The sequence below is a fragment of the Mchenga conophoros genome, linkage group LG19, assembly GCF_057382185.1.
Source record: "Mchenga conophoros isolate Kocher_MC1m ecotype Shallow Benthic linkage group LG19, M_conophoros_male_GT1.1, whole genome shotgun sequence".
NCBI lineage: Eukaryota > Metazoa > Chordata > Actinopteri > Cichliformes > Cichlidae > Mchenga > Mchenga conophoros.
In genome coordinates, this window is record NC_140544.1 from 13,573,105 (window position 1) to 13,594,546 (window position 21,442).

At 41.1% G+C, this 21,442-nt stretch overlaps 1 protein-coding gene across 3 annotated transcripts; it reads left to right on the forward strand.

Annotated features, from left to right (window-relative positions):
- The first annotated feature begins 8,031 nt into the window (after positions 1-8,031).
- On the forward strand, positions 8,032-18,875 carry LOC146551884 (uncharacterized). 3 transcript variants are annotated; one of them, XR_014889985.1, is made up of 4 exons: positions 8,032-8,211; positions 16,840-16,907; positions 18,092-18,233; positions 18,661-18,875. XR_014889985.1 is itself a non-coding variant. In XM_085257614.1 (3 exons), the coding sequence occupies exon 1, from the start codon at positions 9,251-9,253 to the stop codon at positions 10,676-10,678; it is 1,428 nt and encodes a 475-aa protein (XP_085113740.1). In that variant the 5' UTR covers positions 8,218-9,250; the 3' UTR covers positions 10,679-11,107; positions 16,840-16,907; positions 18,092-18,875. The 3 variants fall into 3 exon arrangements, 1 of the variants encoding a protein (XP_085113740.1); XR_014889984.1 differs by lacking the exon at positions 8,032-8,211 and adding an exon at positions 14,166-16,040; XM_085257614.1 differs by lacking the exon at positions 8,032-8,211 and adding an exon at positions 8,218-11,107 and having other exon boundaries at positions 18,092-18,875.
- The last annotated feature ends 2,567 nt before the right edge of the window (positions 18,876-21,442 follow it).

Consider the following 21,442-nt stretch of genomic DNA (forward strand, 5'->3'; position numbering starts at 1 on the left):
AGCCATCGGTATCGCCCTTTGGTGGCCATGTCGTGAATTAGAAAAACGTACTTTACTTCATTGAATAAATAAATAATGAAATAAGCACAGTATTGTATTTAAGAGTTAAGAAGCTTTTCCCTTCTCTGTGCAAAAACCTATAATTCTAAAACAATTAATCATAATCAAATTTAGCACTGACCTGGATAACAGGGTGTTTTCCTTCAGTTAGTAAATATGCAAAAGCTCCACAACTTTGCAGGGATGCATTAAATGCATCTGGTACCATGTAACTAAAGCAACGGTATCTATTTGGGACCTTTGTTGAATTTGTTGCAGGTAACATTACAACATTACAAGACCAGCAAAGATGATATTGAGCACTAGGGTGGAAGTGGCTCAAATCAAATACCGTGCCATGCTCCTTAGACAAAAACTGGTTCATCCCAAGGCGAAACCAAACAGCCATTTCAGAAACGCATGGCACAATTTGGAAGAGCCTCCTCGACAGGACAAGACTGAGCCGCACATCTGCACCAAAAGGATAAAGGTCACTCTTTCAAGGATGCCAATGCTCACATCTTGGACAGAGAAGACAGATGGTTACAGGAGTAAAAGAGGCCATCTATTTCCACTGTGAACGACCATCACTAACACCAGCTAGCAACAGTCTTGAGGTCCCTACCCAGGCACCTCAGCCCCCACCCACAGGTGACTTCAACAGATAAGATACATAATAGGTGTCAAAGTGCTTTCACCTGAAAACTCAGGTGGTAATGACCAACACCTTTTTTCCACACCTTTTCACCCCTTGGCTCATGTAATGGTATGCTTGATTAACAGGTTAATACATGATTAATACATGATTAACGACCACCTAATGGACAACCTCCACTAGGGTTTAAATACCTGGTGCTCTCCACCTTTTGGTCTTAGAACTAAGAGGTTGTGTAAAGAACTGTACTGTGTAAAGAAAACAAGCAGAAACCAATATCTAAAAGTAATATCAGTACTGAGTAGCAGTAGTATTACTATTGTTTTACTGAAATTTCGGGGCTGCAGGGGACTGAAACCCAACACAGCAAATGACAGGCTGCACAGCACAACCTAAAGCAGGCAGACAGGCTTCACATCTACTACTGTTTCTGAGTTGAGTCTTGTTAAAGCTGTAGCTCAGACTTTAATAAGACTAAGGTATCTGTATGTCACCTCTACATTTCAGTACTTTAAACTTTAATACGTAATAAATTTTTTAGATTGAAGGGAAAATTCCATCCAAGTGTGATGCAGTCCTAACATCTGGTCAAAGCTCCACAGTGCAGAAGGAAATAGACGTCCAACCATCAATCAGTTATTTTTAAAGCGCTCTCCAATCCAAGCGCATCGTGCTGGATCTCACTCTTCCATCTTTAACTTCTGTGATGCTGAAAAAGCCTAATTCAAGGCTTCAAAGTGACTTTCTTCCTCTGATATTATATTTAAAAGTGTTGCTTTTCTCGGGTTGTGTTTTTTATATTGCGGATATATTTTTTTTAGTCTTATATCTGGTGTTGAAGATAATCCTCCATGAAAACCAGTTTGTTCAAAAACCTGTCCCTATTCAGTGATCGCTCCCAGTAGGCTAGATTCTGCCACTCTTTGTCCCTTTTGACTGGAGACTAATGATGCACATGTTCCCACAGTTTTGTGCTCATTTTCCTAAGTTTGCATTTTACATTACAGGTTTATAATGTAGGCATATTTCTGGTGTTGAAAATAATACTTCACCAAAACCAGTTGTGCTCAGATGCCTGGCCTAAATCACTGATCGCTGCTGGTGGGGTACTTTCTTTCACCCTGACCCTCCTTTGTCCCTGGCGACTGTAGAGTAATGATGCACATGTTCCCAAAGTGTTGTTCTTGTTCCCTCTAAGGGGTGTTTGTCAGGGTGAACTTGGAACAGCTCAGATGTCACTGTCTGCAAAGTTTTAAAGTTTTCCTCCAGGGGCAGCAGGTGAGGTGAACTTGCTGTTTTGACACGTAAGGGATTTCTTAAACTTTTCTATCTGTTTTTTAACAATACCCAGAACTGAGTTTTCCCCTGATTATGGTATCCAATGTTAAAAGGTAAGTGAATTTAGGTGAAACTGCTGTTTTAATCCTTCCATATCTTAGGGCAGCCTTTGTGTGGCTGAATTCTCTGCTTGGCATTAAGGAATCTGCTGTAAATTGGTTCAGCTTCTATCTTTTCTGTACTGTAAAACCTTTTCTGTTCAAATTGGAAAGTAATCAGACGGTAATCCTCTGCAGACAATAAGAGGGGCATGGTTCCTCCAAGTTCACCCTAAGGTCCAATGCTTTCTTGCATTTCTCCTGGCTTCCTATTCATACCATTTATCTCTTTTTCTACAGTTCCTTCTTGCTTTTAGGAGTAACTTTTGATCCAGAAACCCATAATGTTATGGATTACATAACACTGTAAGTCACTCCTCGAGAACTGCTTTCTCATAGGTAAGACCAGCCTTCTCCAGGCTGTGTTTAAATCAGTCTTTACAGTTTTAACTATGTAGTGCATTGCGTTTACTGTCCAAACTCTACAAATTCTACAGACCTTGTAAAATCATATGTCTGTGTGAAATGTAAAGGAAAAACAACATAGTAATTTCTACATTTTTAATTCAAAATATTACAAAGGCAACATATGAAATGCTGCAACTGCATAAAAACACACAACTGTGTAGCAGATGGAACTTAATAGGTTCAGCAACACTCCTGAAAACCTCTCTCACTGAACAAATGCCCACCAGCTACTTCATTAGAGACCTGCAGGTATCACTTACTTCAGTTAAGGTCAGTTTTCCTGATTCAACAATTAGAAAAAGACTGGGCAAAGTTTGCAAACCACTACTGATCAAAAAGAACACAAAGGATCGTCTTATATTTGCTAAGAAAAAAAATGTCTTCATGAGCCCCAAAACTTTGGGGAAAAACTCTGTGGAGTGATGAGATAAAAGCTCAACTTTCTGGAAGGTTTGAGTCTCACTTCATGTGGTGTAAAACTAACACAACTTTCATAAAGAGACCGTCATACGAACAGTCAAACATGGTGTTGGTAGTGTGATGGTGTGGGGCTGCTTCAGGATCTAGACAGCTTACCATAATTGATGAAATCATGAATTTTGCTCTCTACCAGAAAATTCCAAGGGAGAATGTCCGGCCATCAGTTTGTACTATGAAACTCAAGCACACTGGGGTTATGCAGCATGCCAGCAAGCCCACCTCTGAATGGCTAAAAAACATTTTGAAGTGGTTTAGTCAAAGTCTGGACTGAATATGATTACGATACCTGGGTTGATTTTAGGAGTTTTAGTGTGTCTGCAAACCAGATGACGTCTGAATATACAGAGCTGCTGTGTGGAGTTCCTCAGGGCTCTGTGCTGGGACCTATTTTGTTCTTAATTTACATTCTTCCTTTAGGCCAGATAATACGGCAGTTTCCTGATATTTTTGCTAATGACAATCAGCTTAATATTGCACCAGACAGTGCAATATTAAACAGCGACTGGGTGATTTAGGTCCCTCACAGAGGCATAACCTCAGAAATCTAGGTGTCATTTTTGATGAAGCTTTTTCTTTGGAGCAGAACTTAAATCTGTAACCTGCTTTTTTTTTGATAATCCATGCTTTTGTCTCTACAAGACTGGACTATTGTAACAGTGTGTTTACCTGTCTAAACAAGAAAGGGCTGGCTCGTCTCCAGGTTGTTCAAAACTGTCAGATTACTGACTTGCTCAGAAAAAGGAGCTCATATAACTCCTGTTTTAAAGTTGCTACATTGGCTACCAATCAGATTTAGGTTCCATTTGAAGATTTTAGTTTTAACCTTCAGAGCACTACAGGGACAGGCCCCTCTGTATAGTGCTGATTTGATTCATAGTCATACCTCTTCTTGTAACTTGAGGTCATCGACTCACAACTGCGACCGTGGCTCAGGGGTTTGGAAGCGTATCTGTAACCGGAAGGTCGCCGGTTCGATCCCCGGGCTCTCTGTCCTGGTCGTTGTGTCCTTGGGCAAGACACTTTACCCTACCGCCTACTGGTGTTGGCCAGAGGGGCCGATGGCGCGATATGGCAGCCTCGCTTCTGTCAGTCTGCCCCAGGGCAGCTGTGGCTACAACCGTAGCTTGCCTCCACCAGTGTGTGAATGCGAGAGTGAATGAATAGTGGCATTGTAAAGCGCTTTGGGTGCCTTGAAAAGGGCTATATAAATCCAATCCATTATTATTATTATTTTAGTGGTCCCCCACACTTGTTTCAGAACTCGAGGGGACCGATCTTTCCAAGCTGTTGCACCAAGACTGCACTTCCTCTATTTCTACGGTGTCTGGACTCAGTGGAGACCTTAAAAGGCCATTTTCATTTCAAAAAGCTTTCAATTAGACCAGAGTTTTTATGATGTATTTATGTCTGTACTATGTTTTGTTACCTTTCTTGTGAAGTACTTTGTGACATATGTCTGTGAAAAGTGATATGAATAAACTTTTACTTACTTACTTTTTACTTTAAACAGCCCATTCTTTCTGGACGAACGCTCGACTGTGGCTGAATTTAAACAATTCTGAAAAGAAGACTGGGCCAAAGTTCCCCCACAGTGATGTGAAAGTCTCATTGTTATCACAGACGCTTGATTGCAGTTCTTGCTCCCAAGAGTGACACGAGTTATTAGGTTTAGGGGGCAACTACTTTTTCATACAGGGCCAGGCAGATTTAGATAGCAATTAAGTGCGACAAATATGAGGGGGGGAAAAAAAGAGTAAGAAATCAGGAAAGGGATAAATCCTTTTTCACAACACTGTAACTAGTGCTTTAGGTCAACGAAAATGAATTTTTTAAGAGGTGAACATTTTCAGAAACTTCATCTCTGCATTTATATGTGGACATTTGTGCAATTGCCTTTTAATGTCAAATTTGTTCACCGTCATTTCCTTTTCTGATGTCAGACTGTGTGTCGTGTTGGTTTTTTTTGTTAGAATGACATTTCTGTACAGTTAGTTTTATATTGCCATCTGTTGCTCTTGCATGTTCTTCACAGGGTTCAACATTGGGGTTTTTTGTATGTGGATGTGTTTTTCAAAATGAAAACCCTAAAACAAAATTCAATGGGTTGTCTGAGGAAGGAAAGCCACCCAGCAGCTGAGCTCTGAGAGCTTTTATAGAGCACTGGCACGCTGAGCACTCAGGTGTTACCAATGTCACTGATTGGAAATGAGCCACACCACCTCTCCAATGCCTGCAGATGAGACCCGCCACACATCAGGCTGAAAGGAAAGCTGGGTGGAGTGGGTTATTACAGTGATAATAAACAAGCATTCCGACTCCACAAACTTAAAGTGACAGATCCTGAGCTAATGCTTATGTGAAGAGCTGGAAATGCATTTATTGCATGTAGACGAGTGTCGCACTCCATTTTCCTGCTTAAGTCAAATGTCTCGATCATCTGGCAGTTGACGAAAGGAATCACCCACTCCATTTTCCGGCACTTTCATTATTGATAGGTGTTTGTCAGCCGAGATGGATTAAGTGGCGTCCTGCTGAGTCTCTTGGCTAAGACGCAACCCTGAACTCATACTGCTCTAAATTCAAAATTTTCCCCTGGGAGATTTGTTATATGCCAGCCTCCCTCTATCTGTCTTGCCTTTTCCAAACTGTTCGATGGCACAAGAAATAACCTTTGAAAGCACACAATCCTTGTGTCCAACATCCCCAGCTGAAGCATTTCTGTGTATTTTGTCATTATTTTAAGTTTTATACGCCGAGAAGTCCAAATACAATTCCCCCTTGTGGGGTCCAAGTCAATAAAAGTGTAATGGAAGTCAGCCATGGGTGTTAGAAAAGTTCAAATTAAAGTCTAAAACAGTGACGAAATGGACTTGGTGCAATTGCTAATACTACATAAATAAGGGGTCAGTGCCCTACTCTAAAGAAACAAATGGTCAACGTTACATTTATTTGATATGACCTTTAAATCTTCAATGATCACAACACACAGCCAAAAGTAAAGGTCAAAGATATTCAGATGTTGTCTGCAGGTATATATATATCTTTATAGATAGATACACAAAGATAACTGTATAGATGTAATTAATCAGTTTTATTGCCATGTGGGAGTTTGTACCAGGACAAAACAACACAACGTGAGACGGAGCTCTCTGGGACAATTTAGGAAGCGTGCGACTCCAGAGGATAAATTATCAGCGGCCTGTTACAAAGATGGGCTCTGAGACAGCACTGCACCGAGCCAGATACCCACCTTAGTGCTTAAGTGGGTCCATTAAAATTTCATGCTCAAATCTGAACGGGTGCACTAAGGTCTAAAGGAATTAAGACTTAGCAGTCTCTTGCCTGTGTGTCTTGGGTTCATAATCTAATTTACTCAAAACTGTTTGTTTTTAAAGGCCTTTGCTTACACGTGGAGTACCTATTACAATTTGAGTTCTCACCAGAGCTCTATATTTGATAATGATTCCTAAGGACATTTGTCAGAACTCCTCGGACGAAAATACTAAATGAAGTTGCAGAGATAGTATCGAGTATAAGAGTCTCCCCTCTTAATCGCTCATATCCACTATTTAAGAAGTGGTGATTAGCCCATAAGGCTTTTAATGCAAATACTCCTTGGATAAAACATCTCACGTTCTCTTTTACATAAATCTGAATAATCGTGGGTCACGGAACAAGCTGTGATAGCAGACATATCTAAAGTTCATGTTGTGCCTTGAGATATGTTTAACTAAACCAACCAGTCTGGATGAAATCAGCAAAAAGAGAGGATTTGGGAGGAAGGTTATAACTGCAGTTAAAGTGTGAAGATGTGCACCCCTACCCTCCACAGACCTTCATTTCATTAATGATTCACACGAATGAGCAGAATCAACTTGCCCGTATGACATTTGCCAGCAGAGAGTTGTGCACCCTTTAGCACCCTGGCTACCTCTGCTGAAATTGCCTTTTGTAGACAACAATGCAAGCCCGTGTGTGTGTGTGTGCGCGTTCCTGAGATGATGAAGCTGTGTCAATGCCATCTGTAGGTTGTCTGGATGAACCTGCAGACTTTATCTCTCGCTGCCAGAGATAAGTCTGACATGTGCCACAGAAAGCGGTCAGTGGCTTGACATGCCTTCTGGTCTTGAAGGTGTGTAATTTCCTGAAAGAATTGACTGGTTTGAAACATTTTCTGCTAGTACTGAGTGTTGTCACATTCAGAGTTGCACTGGACTGACCTTTGCAGGATCTAGATTCTCTACGTCCATCTGCTCTTTCATAACGTCCACTTAGCAGCAGAAATGCTAATATCAGTGGTTAAAATGTGCTTTCGTCAGCTACTTTAGTCTCTACTCATTCCTGCAGAAAATATCTGTAAATGTGTGGCTGCAGCTTACTCACTGTTGTTAACTTTGACTGTGAATTATCCCCCGTCTAGGAGATGTCTGTGAGATGGGTGATAATTCTCTGTAGGTTTGTTCCTTTTTGTTGACTTGGAGGCATCAAATGAGCCCATAAACACAACGCTGAAATTTCTTTAGCAAGCAGCAACCTCAGACTGAAAATGTACTTAGCACCGAGGTGTCAAAAATAGCAAATTTTGGAGTGGCCACTTAAGGCTACAAAATATTTTCAGTCCCTGTGAATCCCATTAAAATTATAGAAAGGGGATGACCTGTTTAAAGTCGCAGGACATCGCAAAAAAAAGTATTTTCCTCAGTTTTCAGGAGGATTTTAAGCCCTAAAGTTATCCACAACTTATAGTCAAGGTCGACGACTTTAAATACCTGGAGCCAACAATATGAAAGCAACAAACATTGCACAAGAAAGGTGAAGAAGAGTGTCAAGGGTGATTTGTGACAGGATACAAGCAAGAGTGAAAGGGAAGGCTTGCGATATGTTATTGAGATTTGCTATGATGGATGTGTAACCCAGTGTTAATTTGGTTATCTGATATTGTGTGATATTCAGTATATATGTATATACCTATATTGGGTGTTATAAAATGTTCTTCAATGATTTTGAGTTTTTTTTATTGCTATTGGTTTGCGGCTGCTTTACGACAGTCGACTGTGGTAGTACATCCTAGCGGGAGGGGCTATGAGCTCACGTGGCTTGTAGCTGTGCCAGAGAGCAAGCTGGGGTGAGCTAGCGGGGAATATCGCCTTCTGCAGTAGCCTTGAAAAGGACTATTGTTCGTTCTCCTGCCAGGTAAAAATCTGTTTCGTATGTATATTATACTATTCCATGTGTTATCATGTGTTTGCTATGATGTGATGTGTAGTAATGGTTATTAAGGTGCTAATCGAGGCTAAGCTAGCAAGCTCGACAATTAGCCGCCATGCTAAGCGGACGTTGGTAGCCAAGTTCGTATGTCACTATGGGGCTATGAGCTCACGTGGCTTGTAGCTGTGCCAGAGAGCAAGCTGGGGTGAGCTAGCGGGGAATATCGCCTTCTGCAGTAGCCTTGAAAAGGACTATTGTTCGTTCTCCTGCCAGACGCCTCGCTGCTGTGCTGCCTCGCTGCTGTGCCATTAAAGGACAAGCGGCCGCCATCCCTTCATCCATCCGGACCTTGATTATTTGGACCGAAGTACTCACACACACGCCCGCACTCAGTGCCATACACTCTTTATTTTGCTGGCCAGCTAATATCATTTGTTTTTTTTTGTTTTGTTTTGTTTGCATTCACAAAGACTATCCAAAGACATTTTGGTTATTGTCAAATAGACACTCTCTGATTACGGACTGAGGAGGTTGTGGTGTTACAACCCCAGGACTGAGAAAAGGGACTCTTTACATAATATATTCACTTGTCTCCTGGTTAGGAAAAGTGACTATTGATGGAAATATTTTTCTTCTTCTTGTCTTTGTTTACATTGTATCCCAGAGAAGTTTTAAGTTGTTCAGGTTGAAACATTTGCATTCAAAGTCGGTTAAGTTTCCTTTGATATATCAGTGTCAAGCTGATGTTTAAGAGGGTATGTTAAGGACAGATGTGCTCCAGTCCATCAATCCTTTAAAGTGCTGGACACCGATGGTAAATTGCCATCAGACCCTAAATAAATTGTCCTCTGCTGTTATCCATATTGCTTCACTCATTCTTTGGTGAGTAGACGTATTGGTTACAACTAAGAGTAGTAGGAAAAAAATTGGCGCCCGAACAGGGACTGGAGCGCATCACTAACTTTATCCTGAAGCACATGCACAGACATCTGTGAATTCATCTACTGCTTTGCAGAGAGAGACAATGGAGTTTTGTGACAGGTATGGTTTTGATCCAGAGTACACTGTTTTGTTAAAAGGGGCTAAAGCCGAGATTAAACTACAAGAGGTGCAAAGAGCATTCGCTTTGCTGGATCACGTTGTCAAAATTCAACAAATAGATAGTCTCCCTGACACTATTTTGTGTCAGTTCATGGAGTGCATTACCCCAATGCTCTTAGATGGAGAACATTCAGCAGATGGGGAGTGTTGGGAGGTTATTCAGATAGATGAGTACTGTCCTCAGGGACCTGACAGTTTTCACCTGGCGCATGATGTGGTCCCCCTCGCTCGAGCAATTGATGATGTGACTGCTAGTTTCAGAGAACAAGTAAACGAACTGGCATTAGCATATAATGTGAGCCCCATGACTTTAAATCAGGCTGCAGTGAGCCACATGTGTGGGAAAAATGATACATATAAGGGGTTAGCTACCTCAACTCCTGCCTTGGGAGTTAAAACTCAGTCCACACCAGGTCCCAGGTCAACTGCCGCCTGTGATGATGGCCATGTGCCCAAGGCTAAACAGGCACTTGATGCGGACTCCCTGCTTGTTGATCCTTTGCCAGCGGAGGTTCAGAGAGTCATTGTGGAGCACATTGTAAAACATGACTCGCCCATGCACACTCCCTCTGGTTTTGAGCTCCGCTCATTTTCAGGAAACTCTCCAAAACCCCCTAATGAGGTAGAGTACAGGGTATGGCGACTTAGAGCTAAACAGGTACTAAATGACTCTACCCTTTCCGAAGGGCAGCAGCGCCGTGTTTTCCTCGATAGCTTGGCTAGCCCTGCTTTGAATGTGGCCCTTTCTATTGGGTCTCAAGCATCACCAAAAGACTATCTCGATGAGCTTGACAAGGCTTATGGCAATGTCACTGGAGGTGAAGAGCTGTATATCCAGTACCTAGAGACTCATCAGAATAGTGGAGAAAAGGCATCTGATTACTTGCGCCGACTCCAGACGTTGCTGCAGGAGGTAGTTGACGGTAATGGCATACCTAGAAGTGATTTTGATGTTCAGCTACTAAAGCAGTTCCTCAGAGGTTGCTGGGATGACTCTCTAATTGCCACTCTGCATCTAAAAGAAATAGTGGGATCTGCACATCATGTTATTCCCACTTTCTCAGAGCTGCTTTTTAAAATCAGAACGCATGAGAAAGAGAGTCAATTAAAAGAAATGCGCAGGAGACGTTACATGAGCGGCACCTCAACTAAAGTGCAGGCTCGAACACTCGTAGCCACAGATGACGGCAGGCCTTCTGGCACCCTCCCACAGCGCTGGATGCTTGTACCAGAGAGCAACTGGAGGAAAAGAAAAAAAAAAAAGAGGAGTGGAGGAAGTATGTTCGCCCCCTTGTACATGCTTATAACTGTACAAAACATGACGCAACTGGAGAAGCGCCCTTCCTTCTGATGTTTGGTAGAGAGCCACGGCTTCCGATGACACTTGCATTGCTCAATAACTTTTTCCTGTCATTACAACAACAGATTGCTGGGTTAGTGCAATCTCTGTCGGGTGATAGTGACGGGGACGTCACACTTTAAGCAGGGGTGGATGTAACCCAGTGTTAATTTGGTTATCTGATATTGTGTGATATTCAGTATATATGTATATACCTATATTGGGTGTTATAAAATGTTCTTCAATGATTTTGAGTTTTTTTTTATTGCTATTGGTTTGCGGCTGCTTTACGACAGTCGACTGTGGTAGTACATCCTAGCGGGAGGGGCTATGAGCTCACGTGGCTTGTAGCTGTGCCAGAGAGCAAGCTGGGGTGAGCTAGCGGGGAATATCGCCTTCTGCAGTAGCCTTGAAAAAGACTATTGTTCGTTCTCCTGCCAGGTAAAAATCTGTTTCGTATGTATATTATACTATTCCATGTGTTATCATGTGTTTGCTATGATGTGATGTGTAGTAATGGTTATTAAGGTGCTAATCGAGGCTAAGCTAGCAAGCTCGACAATTAGCCGCCATGCTAAGCGGACGTTGGTAGCCAAGTTCGTATGTCACTATGGGGCTATGAGCTCACGTGGCTTGTAGCTGTGCCAGAGAGCAAGCTGGGGTGAGCTAGCGGGGAATATCGCCTTCTGCAGTAGCCTTGAAAAGGACTATTGTTCGTTCTCCTGCCAGACGCCTCGCTGCTGTGCTGCCTCGCTGCTGTGCCATTAAAGGACAAGCGGCCGCCATCCCTTCATCCATCCGGACCTTGATTATTTGGACCGAAGTACTCACACACACGCCCGCACTCAGTGCCATACACTCTTTATTTTGCTGGCCAGCTAATATCATTTGTTTTTTTTTGTTTTGTTTTGTTTGCATTCACAAAGACTATCCAAAGACATTTTGGTTATTGTCAAATAGACACTCTCTGATTACGGACTGAGGAGGTTGTGGTGTTACAACCCCAGGACTGAGAAAAGGGACTCTTTACATAATATATTCACTTGTCTCCTGGTTAGGAAAAGTGACTATTGATGGAAATATTTTTCTTCTTCTTGTCTTTGTTTACATTGTATCCCAGAGAAGTTTTAAGTTGTTCAGGTTGAAACATTTGCATTCAAAGTCGGTTAAGTTTCCTTTGATATATCAGTGTCAAGCTGATGTTTAAGAGGGTATGTTAAGGACAGATGTGCTCCAGTCCATCAATCCTTTAAAGTGCTGGACACCGATGGTAAATTGCCATCAGACCCTAAATAAATTGTCCTCTGCTGTTATCCATATTGCTTCACTCATTCTTTGGTGAGTAGACGTATTGGTTACAGATGGTTTGGAGGTGGCGGTGCTGAGCAAAAGACAGGAGGTGAGGATGCTCAGATTTTTCTGGGAGTGACCAAAATGAACAGGATCAGAACATAAGAAGGACACCTCAGGGTGAACGACTAGGAGACAATGTTAGAGAAGAAAGGCTGAGATGGTTTGGACATGTGCAGAGGAGGGACAGTGGCTATATTGATGCTGAATATAGAGCTGGCAGACAGGAGGAAAAGAGGAAGACTAGAAAGGAGATTCATGGATGTAGGGAAGGAGGACATGTAGAGGTGGTGGTGTGACAGAAGAGGATGCTAGGAATAGGGTGAGATGGAGGCAGATGATCTGTTGTGGTGGCCCTTAAAGGGACCGGCTGAAGGAGGACAATCATCATCCACATCATCCCCTTTAGCGATGCAGTAAGAGACTTTATAACTTCTAATGTAAAAACAGTCATTATTAGTGCAGCTTTAAGAAAAGCTGTTGGCACCATATTATTAGTGGACTAACAGCAAAGCCACAAACCAAGTGTCCGTGAATCCAGTGGGGCATAAGTGGGACAGAAGATAGCCACTACTACTACTAGCTAGTTGGCCTGAAAGCAGATTTCCTTGGCGTTAGTACAGAAGCATTACATTCAAGCTACCTTACATGAAAGAGATGCGGCAGCTGGCGCAGATGTTCATAGCGGTTCAGTTCAGACAACACGGTCGTCAGTGGGGTCATCACCGAGTGAGGAAAGCCCCTGAGGTACCATGTGCGCATCTCAAACAGAGAATGAGTAAGTGAACACTTGAGAAAAGCCACATCTGACTATCAACTACCAACTTCCCCTTCTAATGTTTATGAGGCATATTGTTATAATGAATTATTAAATCAGGTAAAGCCAATGAGGTGGAACAAGCAATTACAAACTCAATCAAAAAGACGCTCAAATCTCAATCTGCACATTTGCATTAAAACAGGTTAGCAGCTGTACGTCATAACAGCGCTCTCTGGTATTCAATTTAATGGACCTGACTTTATTGTCCCACGTGGGCACATTTGTTCTGTAGGGCAAGGTTTAGAAGACAGCTTTGAAGAGGTTTTCAATATCCTTGAAAGTATCATGCCTTTGCTCTTTGTTTCCATCATTAGGCTAATGAGGCCTCTCATAACAAGATGATGATTTGAAGATGTAAAGAAAAAATATTCTTCCCCTGGAAAGCAATTTTCAGTAATGGCTGAGGGAAATAAATAAATAAAACTCTAATTATTAACAGAAAAAAATCTGTGCCAGTTTAAGGTGTTCAAAGCGGTCTCTGTGTTGTTGGCAGGGCACAACCTCAGGTCCAAAACAGTTGTGAAGCTGCGTAACTTGTAAATAAATACAGAATGCAACTGTGACTATAATAAGGCCATTTTTTATTCCCAAGAGAACATAGAAATTCAATATTTTGTGAAAACGAAGAGCTCAAGTCTAATTAGGTTTAGAAGCAAGACTGAATATAAAAAGAGCATCAAAGAAATAGCCTCTAAAAATATTGGAATGAATTTAGAATAATGTTTTATCACTATGAGAAGAATTTTATTTAATCATTTATGTTACAATAACATCAAAATATTCAGAAAATTGGAAGAAATCTCTGTGTGCAAGGGACAAGGCCACCGTTCACCCTGCTATCCACACATGCAGGCAGGGACCGCTGGTATGAATGGGCTGACAGGGCTAAGCCCTCCTATCTTTTTCAATAAAAAATAAATATATTTATATAAATTTCAAATAATCTTAGAACAGATTACTTAAACGCTGGTGTAACGAAGTGCAGCAACAACACCAAATAGTCAAAAGAAAAAAAAAAACCCCCACAGGATTTAGCTACATTGGCTTATTGACTATGTGCACGTTAGCATATGCTACTTCCGGTGCGGAAACTCCTGTGGGGAGCTTTGTTTCCGGTGTCCTATTCGCGCCCTGTTTACTGTCTAAAACAAGTTAAGCAAATGAATGAATCAAGCGGCGATTTACATGTCTATAGATGTCTCGGGCATTAACCCAATATATCTGTAAATGATGTTCATCGACTTGTCGATATTTTTCCCCCGCGCCTCAGAGAAAAAGAGAAAAGGGATTCAAATGTTATATTTCTCAGCTGTTATGTTCTAAAAATAACCAGCGATAGGTGAAATCAAGTAGCCAATTTTATTTTTTGACGGTGCAAAACGTTTCCTGGACATCGTGGACATACAGTACTGCACTTCAGAGTCACACTGCAGCGATTCTGTACTGTACAGGAGAGACGTCATGGAGGAGATCGTCTGCAGCGATCAGGACGCAGGACACAATGTGATGTAAAAAAAAAAAAAGCATGCAAACTTGCACTAAAAAAATCTGTGAAACAGCGAGGTGAAAGGTGAACCGCGTTATAGCGAGGGACCGCTGTAATTTTGAAGGTAAGTCACAACATACCCTTCGTAAATACTAATGTATAGAAACCCTTACCAGCAATCATTCATTTTTTGTGTGGCTTTTTTCACGGTTTGTTAACATGCTGTGTAGGTGTGTACTTGACTAGCTGATATCGACATAACGGGGGAAACATCTGGTTTGACTATTCTTCACCTGTAGTTTGAATGCTGAACATTTGCCTGTTTAGATCATGAGACCAGTCACTATACAGAGATGTGCTTCTGAATGTGGACGATGTGTCTTCTGCTGCAGTGATGCAGTTCTGCTTGTGTTGAGTGATGTAAACAACTGATCGATCTAAACTCTTTAAACGTCAAAATTGATCATTAGATTTTTTATGACACAACAGTGGTGAGTGTTCCCACCTTCTGCTCTTTGTAATTTAACGCAATCTTTCCGTTTTCAAGTTTTGGACATGATTTTGGAGTATATCTTCGCAGTAGCGATTGACCGCAAAGTAAAGCTACCGGAAATGCACAACCCCATATCCGGTCTCAAACCAGGAAGTTAGCATTGTGTTTTTTGTTTTTTTTTTTAATACGTTTTATTGACAAAGCACAAAATACAGATATACAAATACAAAATAGCAAACACAATGTCAGGGGGTTCGTATAAAAAAGCAAAATAGACAGTGATATTGAACAGGGAACATAGGTTTATGGTTTTGACAGCTTTTTGATTTTGAGAATGTTGTATGGTTTTAACATATTGTTTGGTTTCATTTAAAAAGTACCGAAAGGATGGTTTTGCGTTAGAAAATTTCGACTTATGTATATGAAATTTAGCCAATAATATCAATAAATTAATCAAATAAAATTCGTTTGCCCTGTGCATGGGGTACTTAAAGAAACCGAACAATATTTTCTCGTAACAAGGAGAGAACTCAGAAAAGATAAAGGAAACAACAAAAACACAAAATTCAGGAAGTTAGCATTGTCTCGTGCACATAGTCAATTCTCAAAGCATATGCACCGCAGCATCAGCTACCATTCATCTTCATGGAGTAGTGAGTGACAGGCGTCAGGTCACGGCCCCTTAATTTGCTGTTCAGCCCAGAGGCGGGAATTTTGGCGAACGAGTGACAGGAAGCGAAATCAATATGGCGGCAGCGACGAGCGTTAGCATAACCGAAGTGGATTATTTACTTAGTTGTATATTTTCTTCTATATCTTTGGACGAAAAGGTTAAGAGACTGGGACCACATCATCGAAACGATGTTCAAATAACACAAACGACAGAATCGTAAAGTTTGTGTTATGTGGTTTCAACGAAAGGACTAGCTAACGGAAAGCAGGAATTCACTTTACTGTGTCCCATGCCTGCTTTTTGGAGGAGACACAGCTTGAATTCAACAAGGAATTGTGGATTTGAAGCATTTATCTGACAAAATTAGGAAACACGAATGAAGCACAAGTCACATTGGAAATAGGGTAAAGTTAACATCGCCTGCCACCTGGATGAAGGACACCGCATTGCTTTAGACTCTAAAGCACTTGGTGTCGTTTGACTTCAACGACAGGGTGATTAACATGTTTGCATCCCAGAAAACTCGATGTTGTGATCTTCACTTTAAATAAGGTAAGCCGACCCCCTCTCCCCTTAAAATAGGGTAACATACTTCTTTCCTGTTGCCTCTTACTCATCTTTAAAGATCAATATTTTCCTGCTGTAGATACCAACTCCTTTTGTTGGTGATGTGTCATTTAAGTCAGTATGTTGTAAAATAGTTGTGACATTGTAATTGTAGTCTATTGGCAGATTTTACATTTTTAAGTACATCCCTGGCAAATTCAACAGAATTTGAATAGATTTTCCTGGCATTCTGCTCATTCAGCCGTCATTCCATCCTTCTTGCATATTTTGTTTTTCTAAAAACAAAAAAAGGGCTAATGTGCACAGAAACAACCTAGTCAAAAGGTGTGTGAGAGTGTGTGTGCCTGGGAATATGGGTATTCCTCTATATAGTTTTGTTAGTGTTGCTTTGACAAGGTCTTGTGGCTCTAAAGTGGCATCAAGGATGTGATGTCAATATATATATAAAATAATATATTATTTTACAGTAATCAGGCTATATTTCACAAATGCAGTAACATCTGCAAACAGCAGTTCTGGGCGCTTGTGGTAGTTTATTTGACCTGTAAATTTACAGGTGCATTGTGGGATTTCTAACAGTTGTGACTGGAGGCATTTCCAGTGGCAGGAAGTGACTTATTTGGTTCAAATGTTATTTCAATATTTTACTCTTCATGTTTTTCTCTCTTCTCAAAATGAAAGAAATCAGAAGAATAGTGTTTCTGTTGGTCTGAATAAATGATAGCTTCATGCAACTGCGTTTATGGAGACGCTTGTTTATCTTCCCCTCAACTTGTAATTTCAGTGGCTGTTTGAGAGTGAAAAACTCCACTGTGCATGGGGAGGAACTACTGAGGAGTGGAGGAGAGACAGGTGAGCTATTTTATTCATAAAATGTTGTGTGAACAAACAAAAAAAGCCACAGAAAGCAGATGTTGTGGCATAAGAACAGAACAGGGAGAATAATCCCAGCTGTTGTTTCCCACACCAGCAGCACTAAGCATGTTGTGTTTGGGCCACACAGTTTAGTTAACTGCTCTGCACTGCAGAGCTGTTTACTTCATGCTTTTCCTAATTTGACCAGCTACACGGTCAGCAATCTAGGAGCCGTCTTTGATGTGGAGTTTTACAGGGATTCATCCCATGTGAATGCATAAATCTTGGAAGAATGCACTTTGATGCATTGTTTCTGTATTTTTCGTCTTTAAACGAGTCTTCTTCCATGCACGGGTTTGATAACCACCGTCAGAGGACACAGTGACAAAGTTTTGCTTCCGGGCGGGGGCATGGCCTCTATTGGACAGAGGGGGTTGTTCCATTTCAAATCAACCAAGCCTTCTGCTTGACCATCGATTTGCATAAATAATTTTGAACATTTATGATTGCTGTGAAATTTTGGCTTCATATATCAAATAGTTTTCAAGATAGATTATTTTGAAAAGTTGTTTATTGACACACTTCCTGTTTTTCACACATTGAAATCTGAGGCAATGCTCGAACACGAATATTTGAGAAACTATTAAAGATAAAAGCCTGAACATTTCACTGGTCTCTCTCACCATCAACGAGAATCAGGATCTGTAATTTGGGACAGACACTACAAAAAAAATGTCTCAGTACTGGCTAGTTAAAAGATGGAAAAGTTCCATATTTGATCACACACTGATTAAAAAAAATGTTTAAGTGTTGAGATGATCCAGAAGTGTGCCACAGCAGCAGCTTTTCAACCAAAACACACCACCTGGGAGCCTGTGACTCACTGTACCCACTGAGACTGTGTACACTCTGTAATTAGTGTATTTTAAAGGCTCGTTATTGGTCATGCTGTGATAGTCAGTAGTGTGTATGAACAGATCTGTGTGTTTGAACCTTCTATGTGAATTTATTTGTACACAAAAAAGACAAAAAACCTTAAGTAAGAAGCAGTGAGATCTTAAATCAGTTAAATTAAATTCTTAGCACATGAAAATTACAGTAATTTAAAAAAAAACAGAAAAGTGCAACAAAAAACCACTTCCTGGATGTAATCACTTATGGGTGTCTTCTTATAATTGCAGTGTTTCGCAGCTTGGGCTGATGGATCCAGGTAAAAGTCTCATCGAGATTTAATTTTCCAAGAGAGACCTGGCCGTCATGGAAGCAAAGGTTACAACAAATACAACATACCAACAGAAGAAGCGAGCACAATTTAAAGCAAAAGTACGTTTCCAGTTTTACTGGGAAACTTGTGAGTATTTTTCAAAGATCAACCCCACACTGCTCTCAGGGACTATTTGTGTAGTTGTGGAAAAGTTGTGACACTGAACTGGTAACATTTACAACTGATCCTGATAATTATTGTCACTAATGTTTATATTGCTATTTTGAATAATCTCATCAATGTTTATAAAGCATGCTTTTATCCTTTGCTTCTTATTCTATGTTTCTTTTACTCTTACTGCATTGTGGGTTTCAAATGATAAAGCCTTCCCTGTCTGCTTAGACTTGAATCTGCTGTAGTCACTGTTTTATCTGTAGGGTAGGTGTGCAGAGAACTTAATGTGTGCCCAGCCTAACCCTCCTTTACCTTTTTGTGCTCCCAAATCCATACGCTGGTAACACTTACATCTCTTTTAAAAACCTGCAGCCGACTCCTTGGACCTGGGGAGCGTTTCGTGTCAACACGTCTAAGAAAAGAGACAGTGCAATGCTGCAGTGTTTCATTCTTCACTGTATTCACTTGCTTCTTTCTTCAAAATGTTGGTATCGCAGTCTCTGTTGCTTGTTGAAGTATTTTGTGCATGAATGCTGACAGATTTTGGTACCTGCTCAAAGAAGGTCAAATAAAGCTTTCAACATGGTTTTTGCTCTTTGTTCTGTTGGCCACAAACTTATTGAGTAACATACTTGGTTTTTTTTTTAAAAAAAAAAAAAAAAAAAAAAAAAAAAAAAAAATCTTGATTTTATTTTTTTTTGACCAGCTTGATTAAAGCAAGTTACTTATATTAGCTATTCAGATCAGCTGGACACCAATAGTGCTCATAAACATCACCAGGACACTAACCACAAGAAGAATAAACTACCTAAGCCAAGGAGGTGACGACATGTCAAAGCACGTGTTTCCTGCCAAGACATGAACAACTACACCTACCTTCTGCATCTTCCACCAAAGTTGATTGTTCCTGCCTGAATCCATAGGGTGACCTGAGCCTGAGAAGTGGTGCTAGAGCACAGCCACAGGGGGGATACAACAGGAGGATGGTTTGTAGGTTCCAGTTCCATCTTCAGCTTCTTAGACTTCCTCCAAGATAAAGATCTTCTGACTCACTTTGTTCTTCTGAGTGGGGGGTTGTGATATTACCCCCACTGTTCTGGCGTCCTGACTCCTCCTTGCCGTAGCATATGTAGCACTTTCTAGGTCTAGGACCCTACTGGATACAGACACCCCAGGCAGGAATCGAACTTGTGACTCCCACTACAAAGATGTGTAGTCTTACCACTACGCTATCCAGCTGCTGTCCATGAATGTATCTATGGTCCCTCCTAAAGTCCAAGGGCCCTGACGTCAAAATTTTAGACCCCCCCTTTATGTAAGCACATACACCCAGGCTTTCTGCTGTGTAGCTCGGGGCAAGAGACCAAAAATGACCAGTAAAGTCTTCCTTGCAGGATCCAATAAAGAGCAGTCATGTCGGAGGTGATGTGATGACATCTGATAAACAAGAAGTCAAGCTGCTGCTGTTTGAACTAGCTCAAGGTGATATACTTGTTTTATAGTGCTATGCTCTCACTTGTATTCTGTATGCTGCTTTTGCTTCAGCTTATTTTTTTTTACCATCTCATCTTCCCAAGGTCAAAACTACTCGAGGCTGAAATTGAAATTGTCACAATATTTTAAGTATTACTATTCGAAATGTAATTTGAAACGCACGTTGAAAAGCTTGTATCCAACCTGAACTTTAAATTAGGTTTCTTTTTAAAGAATAAATGACAGGAATGCATGGATCTGGACTGCTTTTTATTAATGGGTCAGGCTGCTGCTGCTGCTAGTGTTGTAATGGGGTGGGGGATATTATCCTGGCACACTCTGGGCATCACAGCCTACCTGAGTACTGTTGCTGACCACGGTGAACATCTTCTGACAGCTGCTTCCAGCAGGACAACGAACAATGTCATAAAACTGAAACTGTCTCATGAACATGGCAATGTTCACGGCAGTGTACTCAAATGTGCTCCACAGTCACCAGATCTTTTGGTAAGTAACTACAAACGATTATGAGGCTGCAAAATGAATACAAATGGGTTCAAAGAGACAAAATGAGCACAGATGGAAAAACAGTGCAAAGTAACACAAAATGAAACAAAGAGACTTAATAACCTTAAAGAGATGCACAACAACAGCAAGGCTAAAAACTCATTTCATCTTTTAGTCTAGGTGAATTCTCTCCTGTTGTCCCAAAACTCAAGACATACTCTGGCACCTCAACAAAGACTCGAGCGTGGCTCTCATGCGGAGATGCCCGGCATTACTATGTGGCAATGACTTGCAATTTTTGCAATTGCATTTTTTTTCTTGCTGTGATCAAACACAGAAGATATAAAAAAACATGCTAATTAACGACTTTCATGTAGTTTCTCACCCAGTTTGTGAGGTTAAAAGGAACCCTGGTGCTTTTGTCCAGCTCAGTTTGGTGAAAACCAGAGCGACTGGTCTGCACCACCACCAAGTTTGCACTTAGAGTTGGCAGTGATTTTGAAATTAATTCTACAATTAGTTTTTCAGAACGGTGTTTTGCACACTAATCTGTCAAATGGAGATTGTTGTCATCACATGTAGGCGACCTAATGGTCTTTGTTAGTCTTCCTGGACCTGGTAACTCCAGCAAAGAGCGTCTGAGCCAGACGGCTCCAATATAAGCTGCTTGACATCTCTGGCCACTTCATGACTTTTTAATGTCTTCTATTCCGTTTCTATTTTATAATTCAGGAACACAGCAGTACACTAAAGGGAGGTGTCATTAAGGTGTTCAGTTTGTAGGACGACTGGCTTTTGACTCCATCTACTGGTCATTTGCTTGGCTCTCATGTTTATATGTATATACTGTATCTCCAGGAAGTGAAGGAAATAAAAGAAATATGCAGTAACGATATGCAAATCGGAAGTCACTTCAAAGGAGAGCGCGTGGAGTAGGCAGAATAAAAAATCAAAAATAATGTCCGGTCCTGGCGAGCGAGACCAAAGACTTGAGTGTGCTCTCATACTGAGCAGTCTGCCTTTCCTCAGGTGACACTTCTGCATTCTCACAGCAGACATCACAGAGGAAACGCAGCAGTTCTCTTCCCCCTTTGCTGTGCTGCCGCGTGCCCTGCTCCACCCGCCAACGCACCATCAAAAATTCAACAAGCATGGCATGGAACCAAAAGTGGAA

Bases quoted from the DNA above. Each gene is read 5' to 3' on its own strand.
- LOC146551884 (XM_085257614.1), top strand. From the start codon at position 9,251: ATGGAGTTTTGTGACAGGTATGGTTTTGATCCAGAGTACACTGTTTTG.